The sequence below is a fragment of the Sinocyclocheilus grahami genome, unplaced genomic scaffold, assembly GCF_001515645.1.
Source record: "Sinocyclocheilus grahami isolate Dianchi unplaced genomic scaffold, SAMN03320097.WGS_v1.1 scaffold2385.1, whole genome shotgun sequence".
In the NCBI taxonomy this organism is placed as follows: domain Eukaryota; kingdom Metazoa; phylum Chordata; class Actinopteri; order Cypriniformes; family Cyprinidae; genus Sinocyclocheilus; species Sinocyclocheilus grahami.
This window is the reverse complement of record NW_015507564.1, coordinates 38,806-49,542: the sequence shown is the minus strand read 5'-3', so window position 1 is coordinate 49,542 and position 10,737 is coordinate 38,806. Positions and strand designations below refer to the sequence as shown.

Genomic DNA, 10,737 nt, shown 5'->3' with positions numbered 1-10,737 from the left:
CATTCTCACCCTCCAAAGAACGAAGCATGCCCACAAGACCGTGTACTGAATGCGCAAAGTTATCAAATGTTTCAGCATCCCTATTCTGACTGGTGGAGAGTTCAATATAGCTTCAAGTTCACTCTCTACAAGTTGACGGGGTTGCCCATATTTGTCTTGGAGGGCTTGCAATGCCGTGGTGTACGGAGTAGGGTCATACATGTAGGCTTGTGCTAATTTGTAAGCACCAGTGGCAGAGCCAGGATGTTTTTATAGGGGTGGCCAGGGAGGGGCCAGCAACCAGTCTGGGGTTGCTGGCCCCTCTTCATTTATATTCAATCTTCATTATTTCAATATAAAAATGTGATTGACCATAAAGTATTGGAGTGTTTTAGTGCCTAAAACACAACTGAATACAATTAATTTCTACTAAACTGTAATTGAGATATTTGTGAATTAGATCAAGTAATGCTGAGTGAATATAACAATGTGTGTATTATTCCCCACCTCCAGGTATTTTAATAAAGGGGATTACTATAGTTTTATTGCTCAGTCAGCTTGGTTGTGGTTCTTAAAACCCCCAAAAGCTTGTTCTCCATCATTGCATACTCATTGATGAGACATGCAGATAGTGATAAGAATTGGTTAGTAAAAGAAAGAAAAAGGAAAAAGAAAAAAAGGCCGGAAGTCAACAGCACATAAATGCCAGAATGTAAAATGTGTTATTTTATGCATTTAAATGGTTTCATTTTCGCTTGTAAAAAAAAAAAAGCGCATAGGGCACGTTTTCTAGTGTATGTTTTCTACTGTGTTCATATTTACTTGTGCATTAAATTACAAAAAAAAAAAAAACATCAGCTTGTGCCTTATATTGTGATCTTGAATTGTACAATATTTTAGTACATGCATTTGAGAGACGTTCTTTAATGTGATGCTGTACATACATGAATGCATTAATCGCCTTTTTGGTAATTTCATGGCTTAACTGATGACAGAACTACATTTATGTTCAAAGTTTCTTGTTAGCTTTATTTATGAAGAAGCGATATAGAGCGTGCGCCTTATATTTGCGTAAAGTTGAAGAGTGTGCCGTGAGCACGGTAAAACAGCTGTCAGGACAGGAACGTTTGTCTTACTGACATATAGCCTACATTTCACCAGACCGTAAGATCACTGTTGTTCAACTGAAGCTCATTTGGCACATGTTCCTTTCCACGCTCGTTTGACTTGCGCCTGGTGCTGAGGCGAAGTTGAAGTACGCATCTGAAAAGTCTCCCTTTTGATGTGGTCATAAAGAGATCTGTAGCTTGTTTATTGAAGATGCAGGACAACCAGCTAGCAGTGCATTACAGTAGTCCAGTCTAGAGGTCATGAATGCATGAACTAGCTTTTCTGCATCAGAAACAGGTATCATGTTTCGTAACTTGGCAATGTTTCTAAGATGGAAGCCAGAGAAAAACTGACAATAAAAAGTCAAGGGTCAGAAGCCCAACTGAACCAAACACTTATTATACACTTTATTATTTTCAAGAAAACATCAGTTAATTCTTAATAAGAAATGTTGTATGAAATAAATAAATTCAGACTGGATTGTAATAAGTGAAGATGCTGAGATCTAAAAAGATATGTTAGTGGTTTTTTTTGTGCGTTAATTATTATTTTTTTGTTTACAGTGAAGGTGTTTGATCGTAATAATTTAGGAAATACCTGTAGATTAACAGTGATGCCAGCTTATTTAAATAAGGAGATTTACTTAAATTTAATTTGATCATTTTTACCTTTTTTTTAAACAGTGAAGGTTTTTGACCATAATTCAGGAAATATCTGTAAAAGAACAGTTTTCAGCTTATATAAATAAGTAGATTTTACTTTAATTTGAATGGTTTTTGTTTGTGAGTTGTTGCTGTTTTGTTGTATTACTTGCAGATCATTTTTGTAATTTTACATACATTTGTATGTAATTTAAGAAAACAGAAAAAATACTGTATAAATATACAGTATTGTTTCTGTATAAAAAGTTAATTACTGTAATTTGTTATTAATGACAATGTTTAAAATAACAGCTGAGTAGTTAATTTATAGATAATTTTACAGGGCTTTGACTACAATTTAAAATAATAATACATGTTTACAATGTACATTAAACCAATTTCAGTGTGGAATTAACTTCCTATTTTCACCCAATTACAACTGGTGAAAATAGGAGTTGAACCCAGAGTGTGTTGCTAAAAGCCCATAGCGCTAACCACTACACTATGGAGCACCATGGACCCAAATTTGCAGAGAATCACAAGAGGCAGGTTTTGAGGAAAACAAACTGTCTTTACTTAAAGCCATTTTTGAATAAGCACAAACAAAGCAAGCATCAAAAGCTGAGCTGAAGAAGGCACAGATTCACAGTGACTTGCAGCCAAAATGTCCAATAACATAAGGAATAGTTTCAAAACATACAGGTCAAAAAGATCTGGGTTAAAGTCCTTCTAAGTAATCCAAGCATGGGTCACATGCATTCACCAAATATCTGCCTATACAGAAGAAAGAATTTTGCTAGCCTGTGGCATTTTCAGCATGTCGCGAGCAGTTCCCATTTTCCTAGATTCAATGGCTTGGCAGAGTGTGGTGTCAGGTCTGCAAAGCATCTCCTTGAGAAGTGTGCACATGATGGTTCTGACATTTATGCAGCCTTGCTCAGCCTGCGCAACACACCCAGGGATGGCATGCCCTGGGTGTTTATGGTCCCAACGCAGTAGGTCTCTGATCCCCATGGTACCAACTCGGCTCACATCGAGAGTTGAGGCTAATGTTTACGCAGCTTTGTTTGCACTCAGACTAAAAAGAAAGATAAGACATAGAGCCTGGGGAGACAGTAAGGATGGAAACGACCTGTGGGTTTGAAAAACTGACCATTTGTAAGACCCTCCAACCCAACAATTATATTGTCCAGTCTAATGGTAAGACCTATGAAAGGAACCACCGTCACCTTCTACAAGTAGCTGAATCATACTGTCCTACCACTACCATGCCCATACCTATGATCTCGCCTGAACCCTAAGCAAGGCCATGTGCTGCAGTGCCACATGATGCTTAATTAAAAAAATGGACAAAAAAAACACAGACAGTTCCAAGCAAGAGAATTCAGATTCACAAGCTCCACTGGTTTGCACTCGAAGAGTGTCCAAACCTAATTAAATGCTCACAGTATGCCATGTTCATGATATATGGAAGCATAAGTGCAGGTTGTCTATCTGTAGGTTACGCCCTTTTTCTTTCTTTTCTTTGGTTCACTCTGTTATCTATGTTCATTCTATTAACACGCCAGCGTGTTCGCCGACCTCATAGGGTTAAGGGTCTGAATACTTAAGCAATGGGAATGTTCTTTTTAAAATGTTCTGTTTGCAAAGTTATCACAGATCTGTTTTAATTTGTCTCTATGGTGTATGTAAATCTGAAAAATATTTTCAAGAATTTTAGCATAAGGATGCAACACGAAAATGTGACAAAAAATACTTTCTGAATACTTTCTGAATGCACTGTATTTCAGTCCTTATTTTTAATCTGTGTGTAATTGCTTTGTTTTTATTTTCCTGTTTAGATTGCGGTTCTGTAATCTCACTAGTCAGCATTGTGAAATTGCATCATCAGCTCTACAGTCCTCAAACTCTGTCCTGAGAGAGCTGGATCTGAGTAACAATAACCTGCAGGATTCAGGAATGGAGATATTTTCTCATGGACTGCACAGTTCAAACTGTCGGCTGAAGATACTGAGGTTTGACTTTCACATTGAGTCTTTCATCTTTTTGGGAGATTTCATGAGATATATGTAAGGCAATGTACAGTCATCTAATCATGATCTCAAAATAAATACTGACAGGATGATCAGGACCTTGGTTTGAAAGGGTTTTATCACATTGAATGGCTTCCTATTGCAATAATGATAATCACAATGTACGCCAAAGAGAGGCAGAATAAAACCTTTTTATTTATTTTTTCTAATAAAAATATCTGATTTCACTTGTATTATAAGTTTATCAAAGGTCAATCACACTTAGAAAGAAAATTAGAAGTTTAAATTATTTTTTAAAAAATTAGGAGATTTGTGTAATATGAGCTAATATTGTGTTTTCAAAGTACTTTTCATTTGTCTGTTTTATTTGTTTCATTTAGATTACCATGCTGTAATCTGACTGGTCAGTCCTGTGAAATTGTGTCATCAGCTCTACAATCCTCAAACTATGTCCTGAGAGAGCTGAATCTGAGTAATAATGACCTGCGGGATTCAGGAGTGAAACTACTCTCTGATGGACTGAAGAGTCCAAACTGTCAGCTGGAGATACTAAGGTGTCTAAGAGCATACAAGAGATAATGTACAGTCAGTTGGACTTGATGTTGATGTGTGTCTGTAAATGATCTGACTGTGTGTCTTTAGGTTGTCAGGCTGTATGGTGACAGAGGAAGGCTGTGTTTATTTGTCTTCATCACTGAGTTCAAACCCTTCACACCTGAGAGAGCTGGATCTGAGCTACAATCACCCAGGACAATCAGGAGTCCAGCTGCTCAACCACAAAATGGAGGATCCAAACTGCTCACTGCAGATACTCAAGTATGTCAAACACTGACACGTTAAACTTGTGTGTGCATGATATATAGCTACATTAATGTGTGTTTGTGTGTTTTTAGTGTGGATCATGGGGGAGAGTTCATGATGACAGCAGGACTACGAAAGTGTACGTGTACAGGCACACAGGTCTTCAGTGACTATTGTTTTGTTATTATAGATGTTTCTTTCTTCTTATGTTCAGATGCCTGTGATCTCTCACTGGACCCAAACACAGCGAATACTCAACTCATCCTGTCTGAGGACAACAGAAAGGTGACTCGTGTGAAAGATCATCAGCCATATCCTGATCATCCTGAGAGATTTGAGCAGGTTCCTCATGTTTTGTGTGGAGAGAGTCTGACTGGACGGTGTTACTGTGAGGCTGAATGGAGCAGAGATAATGTAGAAATATCAGTGACATATAAAGGAATCAGCAGGAAAGCAGGCGGTGACTGTTGGTTTGGATACAATGAGAAATCATGGAGTCTGATCTGTACTGATGATGGAATTACTGTATGGCACAATAATAAGTTCACTGACATCTCTACCCCTTCACCTTTTTTTAATAGAGTAGGAGTGTATGTGGATGTGTTGGACGGCACTCTGTCATTCTACAGTGTCTCTGACACACACACACTCACACACTTACACACATTTAACACCACATTCACTGAACCCCCCTATGCTGGTTTTAAAGTTTCTCCTGATTCCTCAGTGTCTCTGTGTTGGATTACACCAGAAATGGGCTCTCGAGTTAGAGACTTGGACTCAAGTTGCACTCGAGATGCATTTTGAAAGACTTGAGACTTGACTCCAGACTCGAACTGAAATGACTTTTGACTTGACTTGACGACAAGAAGGACTCGTGAATATTTTAAACACAACTCGAGTCTTTTATCCTTAACTACTGATATCCTAAAGAAAACTCTAGACTATATCTGCATCGCATATTTCCTTGTTGATGTAAATGGGACTCTTACCATAGTATTTGATGACGTGTGTCTGTGTACTGTGTGTGCATTCTGAAATGTCAGAAGGGTATGAAACAAACACATTTTCTCACATTTGGTTTTATTAGTGTGTCAGAATCAGGAACTACATGAAGATCAGATAGATGCAAAGAATATGGGAAAACAATTAAAGATACTGGAATGACAGCATACAATCTTAGAACGTATCACATCCACAAAGTTTAGTAACATTAACTCTATATATGCTGGGGTGTGTCCTGTTAAAAACATGAGCGAAAAATCTAGCCTTAAACCTATTGCACAATTTTTTATCAATCTTTTCGTAATATGCGTATATTACGAAAAGATTGATAAAAAATTGTGCAATAGGTTTAAGGCTAGATTTTTCGCTCATGTTTTTAACAGGACACACCCCAGCATATAGCATATACACACCCCACATAGATATGGCTTTTCTCTCTTTTAATGTATGTGTGTTCAGGTTTGACTAATTATAATGCAAAAACTGATGCTTCAAATAAACATTTTGATAATCTCTAAACATTTCTTCATATGGAACACTTAATAAAAGTAATATGTCTACTTAAGGTCTATTTTACGTTTAAACTGGCGTGAATAATTATGGAAAAAATAACACATAAGGGTTTATATACAGTATGATATAGTTTAGCAATATCAATCTCAGCAAGAGTATTGTTTTTCCCTGAATATCTGCACGATTGCAAATGTGATAATGATTTTATACAATAGTTCAATAAACTCAAAATTAATAATATGTGAAATTTAAGACACAATATACCAGAGAATGTGAAGCTGATGTCACTGCGCATTCATTTCTGGGAACCTGCTTTGTTTATCCACCATACTGGGAGGATTGCACTGCCTTTCCATTATTGAGTTTAGGGCAGTATTTTGATTTTTCTGTCGTGCTTGTGAAAAATGTCACAATTTTATGTCATTCATGCTGCATCAAGAATTGCAATAGTAACTCAGATGATCTTTCTTAGAGAAAACTTTTTTACTTACACGTTAAGCGTTCCTCTCATATAAAGAAAATGCTTAATGCACCGAGATGGTTATATTAAAAGACCACATTCTGTTTGCACCTTATAAAGCATACTATGTGCAGAAAAAGAAAATATGAACTTTAAATATAACTGTCTTAATGTATAAGCCATTTTAAGTGTTTTCTTTATTATGGTTTTCTAAAGAGAGGAAAATGTTTAACGTGTAATTAAACGTATTGCGTTAATATTCTGGGCTCATCTGCATGCCTTTTAGCATCACCATCTTAGTACAGAAATATCAGTGACATATCAAGCCAGCATTTTAAAATGCTACAAAACTGTTCACAAGCTCCCAGAGATTACATTTTGGTTGTCATTTGTTTGTTGAATGTGACCCACAATTTCTGATTCTCCTCTGTGGCCACAGAAAATAATTTATATTTACAATGACCTTATTTAAATCATCAGTTTGAAGGAGTTGGTTGAATGAATGACTCACTCAATCATTAAGACAGTGACTTGCTGCCACCTACTGGAGGTTAAAGTTTCATATTTTGATTGTCATTTCATTGTTTTCAAAAATCATTTCATATTTCAGTAGTCCTTTTTAAAACCCATTAATATCCAACTCGTATCACTATTTATGCTATTTTGAATCAAAATATTTCTTTCTAAAGCTACTTTTTGTATTTTCTATGTACTCATCTAACACAATGGATGTGTCCGAAATGGCATACTTCCCTACTAATGTATATAGTAGGCAAAAAGCAGTATTCATAAAAGAACAGGTGAGAAATCCCCGGATGACCTACTGCTTCATTCCAGATTCTGAAGTGCTCATCGATGGACACTTTTCAATCCAAGGAGGCCACGCAAGAGGATACGTCATCATCAAACATGATGGAGAACAGCCACAAGGGTGTTTACAAATGTGAGTTTTGCAAACCAAAAACACGGTTCCTTGAATTAAAATTGCATTTGTTGAGCTACTGTATAGTAAACTATTAAATTCCTTAAGGTGAACAAAACAGTAGACAATAACGTTACAGTATATTTGTATTTTTGCTGTAAAAACACGTTTTATTATGTACAGCGAACAGCGGAGCTCCAGTAAGCACCGTACATCTCCAACGTGCATTTACATAAACCATACACCTTAAAGACAATTACTAAATGTCTATTTATCAACTGACAAGAACATTTTCTAAAATAATTGCATATGAGCACATCACAACATGAAACAGACATTTGAATGAGTGATGTATGTGTGCTATATGTAGAATTCACTGTTGTCAACACTAAACACTATAATGTAAATAAACAAATCTACATAAAGTAACTAAACATTCCCTTTTGAACAGTCTCAGCCGTTGCGTGTAAATGCATGGGGGGGGGGTTCTCCTGTTTTACTCTGTACTGAAGCCTGATTTGTTCACATTTGTGTAGCTGCACAAACCAATGGCGCTCTAGCCTGCCAGAAAGGGCAGAGCTGACCACTATAGAAGTCGGCTCGGAGTGCCATTCATCAGACCATCCTCCTTCAGTGACGAGGATCTCTTCGCTGACTCTGCAAGGAAGCCAAAGGAAGAAGCTCCAGCTGCTCACCACCGTCGAAGAGCCCCGGCAGAGAAAGATTCCCTGCAGCCATCCGGCACTTCAAAAGCACTGAGCAAATTTCCCAAAAGAGCAAACAGCACGTGCGGTTTCAAACGTCGCACCGCAAGTGTGGTCCTTGCATGAGACTGACGGGCACAGTGAGTGTGTCACCTGCCTGGGCAGCACCCACTGAAGGTTTGTGCTCTCATTGCGAGAGTTAGAGCCTTTCCTGTCTCCGTTTGCAGATCACCTTCTTCAGTGAAGGCAATCTTCTCCTCTCAGCTCTCCCATTTCCATTCTCTCCTAAGAGAAAGAAAGAGAGGAGCAGCGGGGCCTTTTCGCTGGGTTCGAGCAGTGTCACATTGGCTCAGTGCACACATGCCCCACCATCCTTTCATCTCACCAGTGTGTTTCACACACGAAAACCAGCACCCCTCCTCTGCTGCTAGTGGCTTGGTCTCTTTCAGCACATCTGAAGAGGCCATCAACGCCGACGACTCGGTGTCCTTGCCAGCATCAAAAGCAGAAGCATCACGGCAATCTTCTCCTCTCAGCTCTCCCATTTCCATTCTCTCCTAAGAGAAAGAAAGAGAGGAGCAGCGGGGCCTTTTCGCTGGGTTCGAGCAGTGTCACATCGACTCAGTGCACACATGCCCCACCATCCTTTCATTCACGGTGTGTTTCACACACGAAAACCAGCGCCCCTCCTCTGCTGCTAGTGGCTTGGTCTCTTTCAGCACATCTGAAGAGGCCATCAACGCCGACAACTCGGTGTCCTTGCCAGCATCTAAAGCAGAAGCATCACAGGTCAGGAACCCAACTAAAGCAAGTGCTTACCTCAATAATGGTGATTTCAAACTTTATTATTTTCAATAAAACAGCGCTAAGGCTTCCTGGAGGCTAAGTAAGGGCTGCACGTGCAGGGCCAGTACTAAGGGGCCAACGTTTTGCATTTTTGATTTTTTTTTTCAATTTACCGTTTTTTGTGAATAGTAGTTGCTTTAGTTGCCTCTTGACCCTTGACTTTTTAAATTAAGTTTATATTTGGCTGGCGCAATTGTGTGTATTAAACACATATGTAATGGCAAGGCATTTATGATAAAATCATGTCATACGGCTGAGTCTCCGACAGCAATTTATTTAAAACGGTAGCGTTTTTAAGCTTTCTTTATTGTTGCAGTTATACGAGACAACAACGTGAGAATAACTTCAAAAATTACTTTTATAAATACGGCTCAGAAAGAAGTTTCAATTCTGGCACTCATAGACATGAAGTCAGTCAAATCCCGAGTGTTAAATTAACACTGCTCGGAGCATATATGGTCCCACGCTAAAAGAGTGTTAAAGTAACACTGAAGCAGTGTTAAAGTTAATGAGATAATTATGTGATTAATTAAGTGCTGATTGAGCATTAGTGATGACCACCTGCTGTTAACAAGCAGAATCACTGAAGAAAAGAATTACAACTGACTTCAGCCACAGCCTTGGATGGAATCAACTGAAATAAAAAAAGACATCAAGGCCCGGTTTCATAGACAGGGCTTAGCCTAAACCAGGATTAGGCCATAGTTCAATTAGGACAGCACTCATAGACATGAAGAATCAGCATGTGAATCTCAGCAATGGTGACAAAATATTCTGATAATTTTTGTGTGATTTTTGAACGTCACAAAACAAGGCAGTAAAACGTCACAACAAAAAATAACTAAAATAAATGCAAATAGTAAAAATAAAAGAAAATACTAAGACAATGCAGCTGCATCATTTATTCGTGTTGCAATGCATGCTGGGAGCCATGGATGAGTTATGATTGGTGCACCCAGAATGCAATGCAACATGAATCTGTCTGATGATCATCACCATTGTTGAGATTCATATGCTGATTCTTGATGTCTGCATGACTAAACAGCACAGATGTTCTGAACTGGTGTGCAAAGTGTTTTTAAAGCTTTTCCTATTATTTCATTAAAATACAATTGTGATCAAGAACATTAACTATATTACACACTACCACTGGTGACATCAGTGAACCCAGCTACTACACGATAACAGCATCATTATCAATGATATGGCCAATATAATCTGAACACATTTTCTCCAAGAACTCAGCAGAAGATGATTGAACAACTCTACAAACAGCATCACCAGCTCCATGCATTACTAACCAGTTAGACTATCTAAAACAGAAGTTCTTTATTAAGAATTAATTTTTTGATTTTTTTTTTCAATTTACCGTTTTTTGTGAATAGTAGTTGCTTTAGTTGCCTCTTGACCCTTGACTTTTTAAATTAAGTTTATATTTGGCTGGCACAATTGTGTGTATTAAACACATATGTAATGGCAAGGCATTTATGATAAAATCATATCATACGGCTGAGTCTCTGACAGCAATTTATTTAAAACGGTAGCATTTTTAAGCTTTCTTTATTGTTGCAGTTATACAAGACAACAACGTGAGAATAACTTCAAAAATTACTTTTATAAATATGGTTCAGAAAGAAGTTTCAATTCTGGCACTCATAGACATGAAGAATCAGCATGTGAATCTCAGCAATGGTGACAAAATATTCGGATAATTTTTGTGATA

The 10,737-nt window shown here is 37.8% G+C and overlaps 1 protein-coding gene across 1 annotated transcript in view; it reads left to right on the top strand.

Moving 5' to 3' along the window:
* The window catches only part of LOC107574913 (protein NLRC3-like), a 13,037-nt gene extending 7,045 nt beyond the window's left edge, over positions 1-5,992 (top strand). The window contains exons 4-8 of the mRNA XM_016261338.1: positions 3,596-3,745; positions 4,144-4,317; positions 4,406-4,579; positions 4,657-4,703; positions 4,779-5,992. Coding sequence (XP_016116824.1) covers positions 3,596-3,745; positions 4,144-4,317; positions 4,406-4,579; positions 4,657-4,703; positions 4,779-5,371 — 1,138 coding nt within the window. The 3' untranslated portion in view covers positions 5,372-5,992. The remainder of the gene's footprint in view (positions 1-3,595; positions 3,746-4,143; positions 4,318-4,405; positions 4,580-4,656; positions 4,704-4,778) is intronic.
* The last annotated feature ends 4,745 nt before the right edge of the window (positions 5,993-10,737 follow it).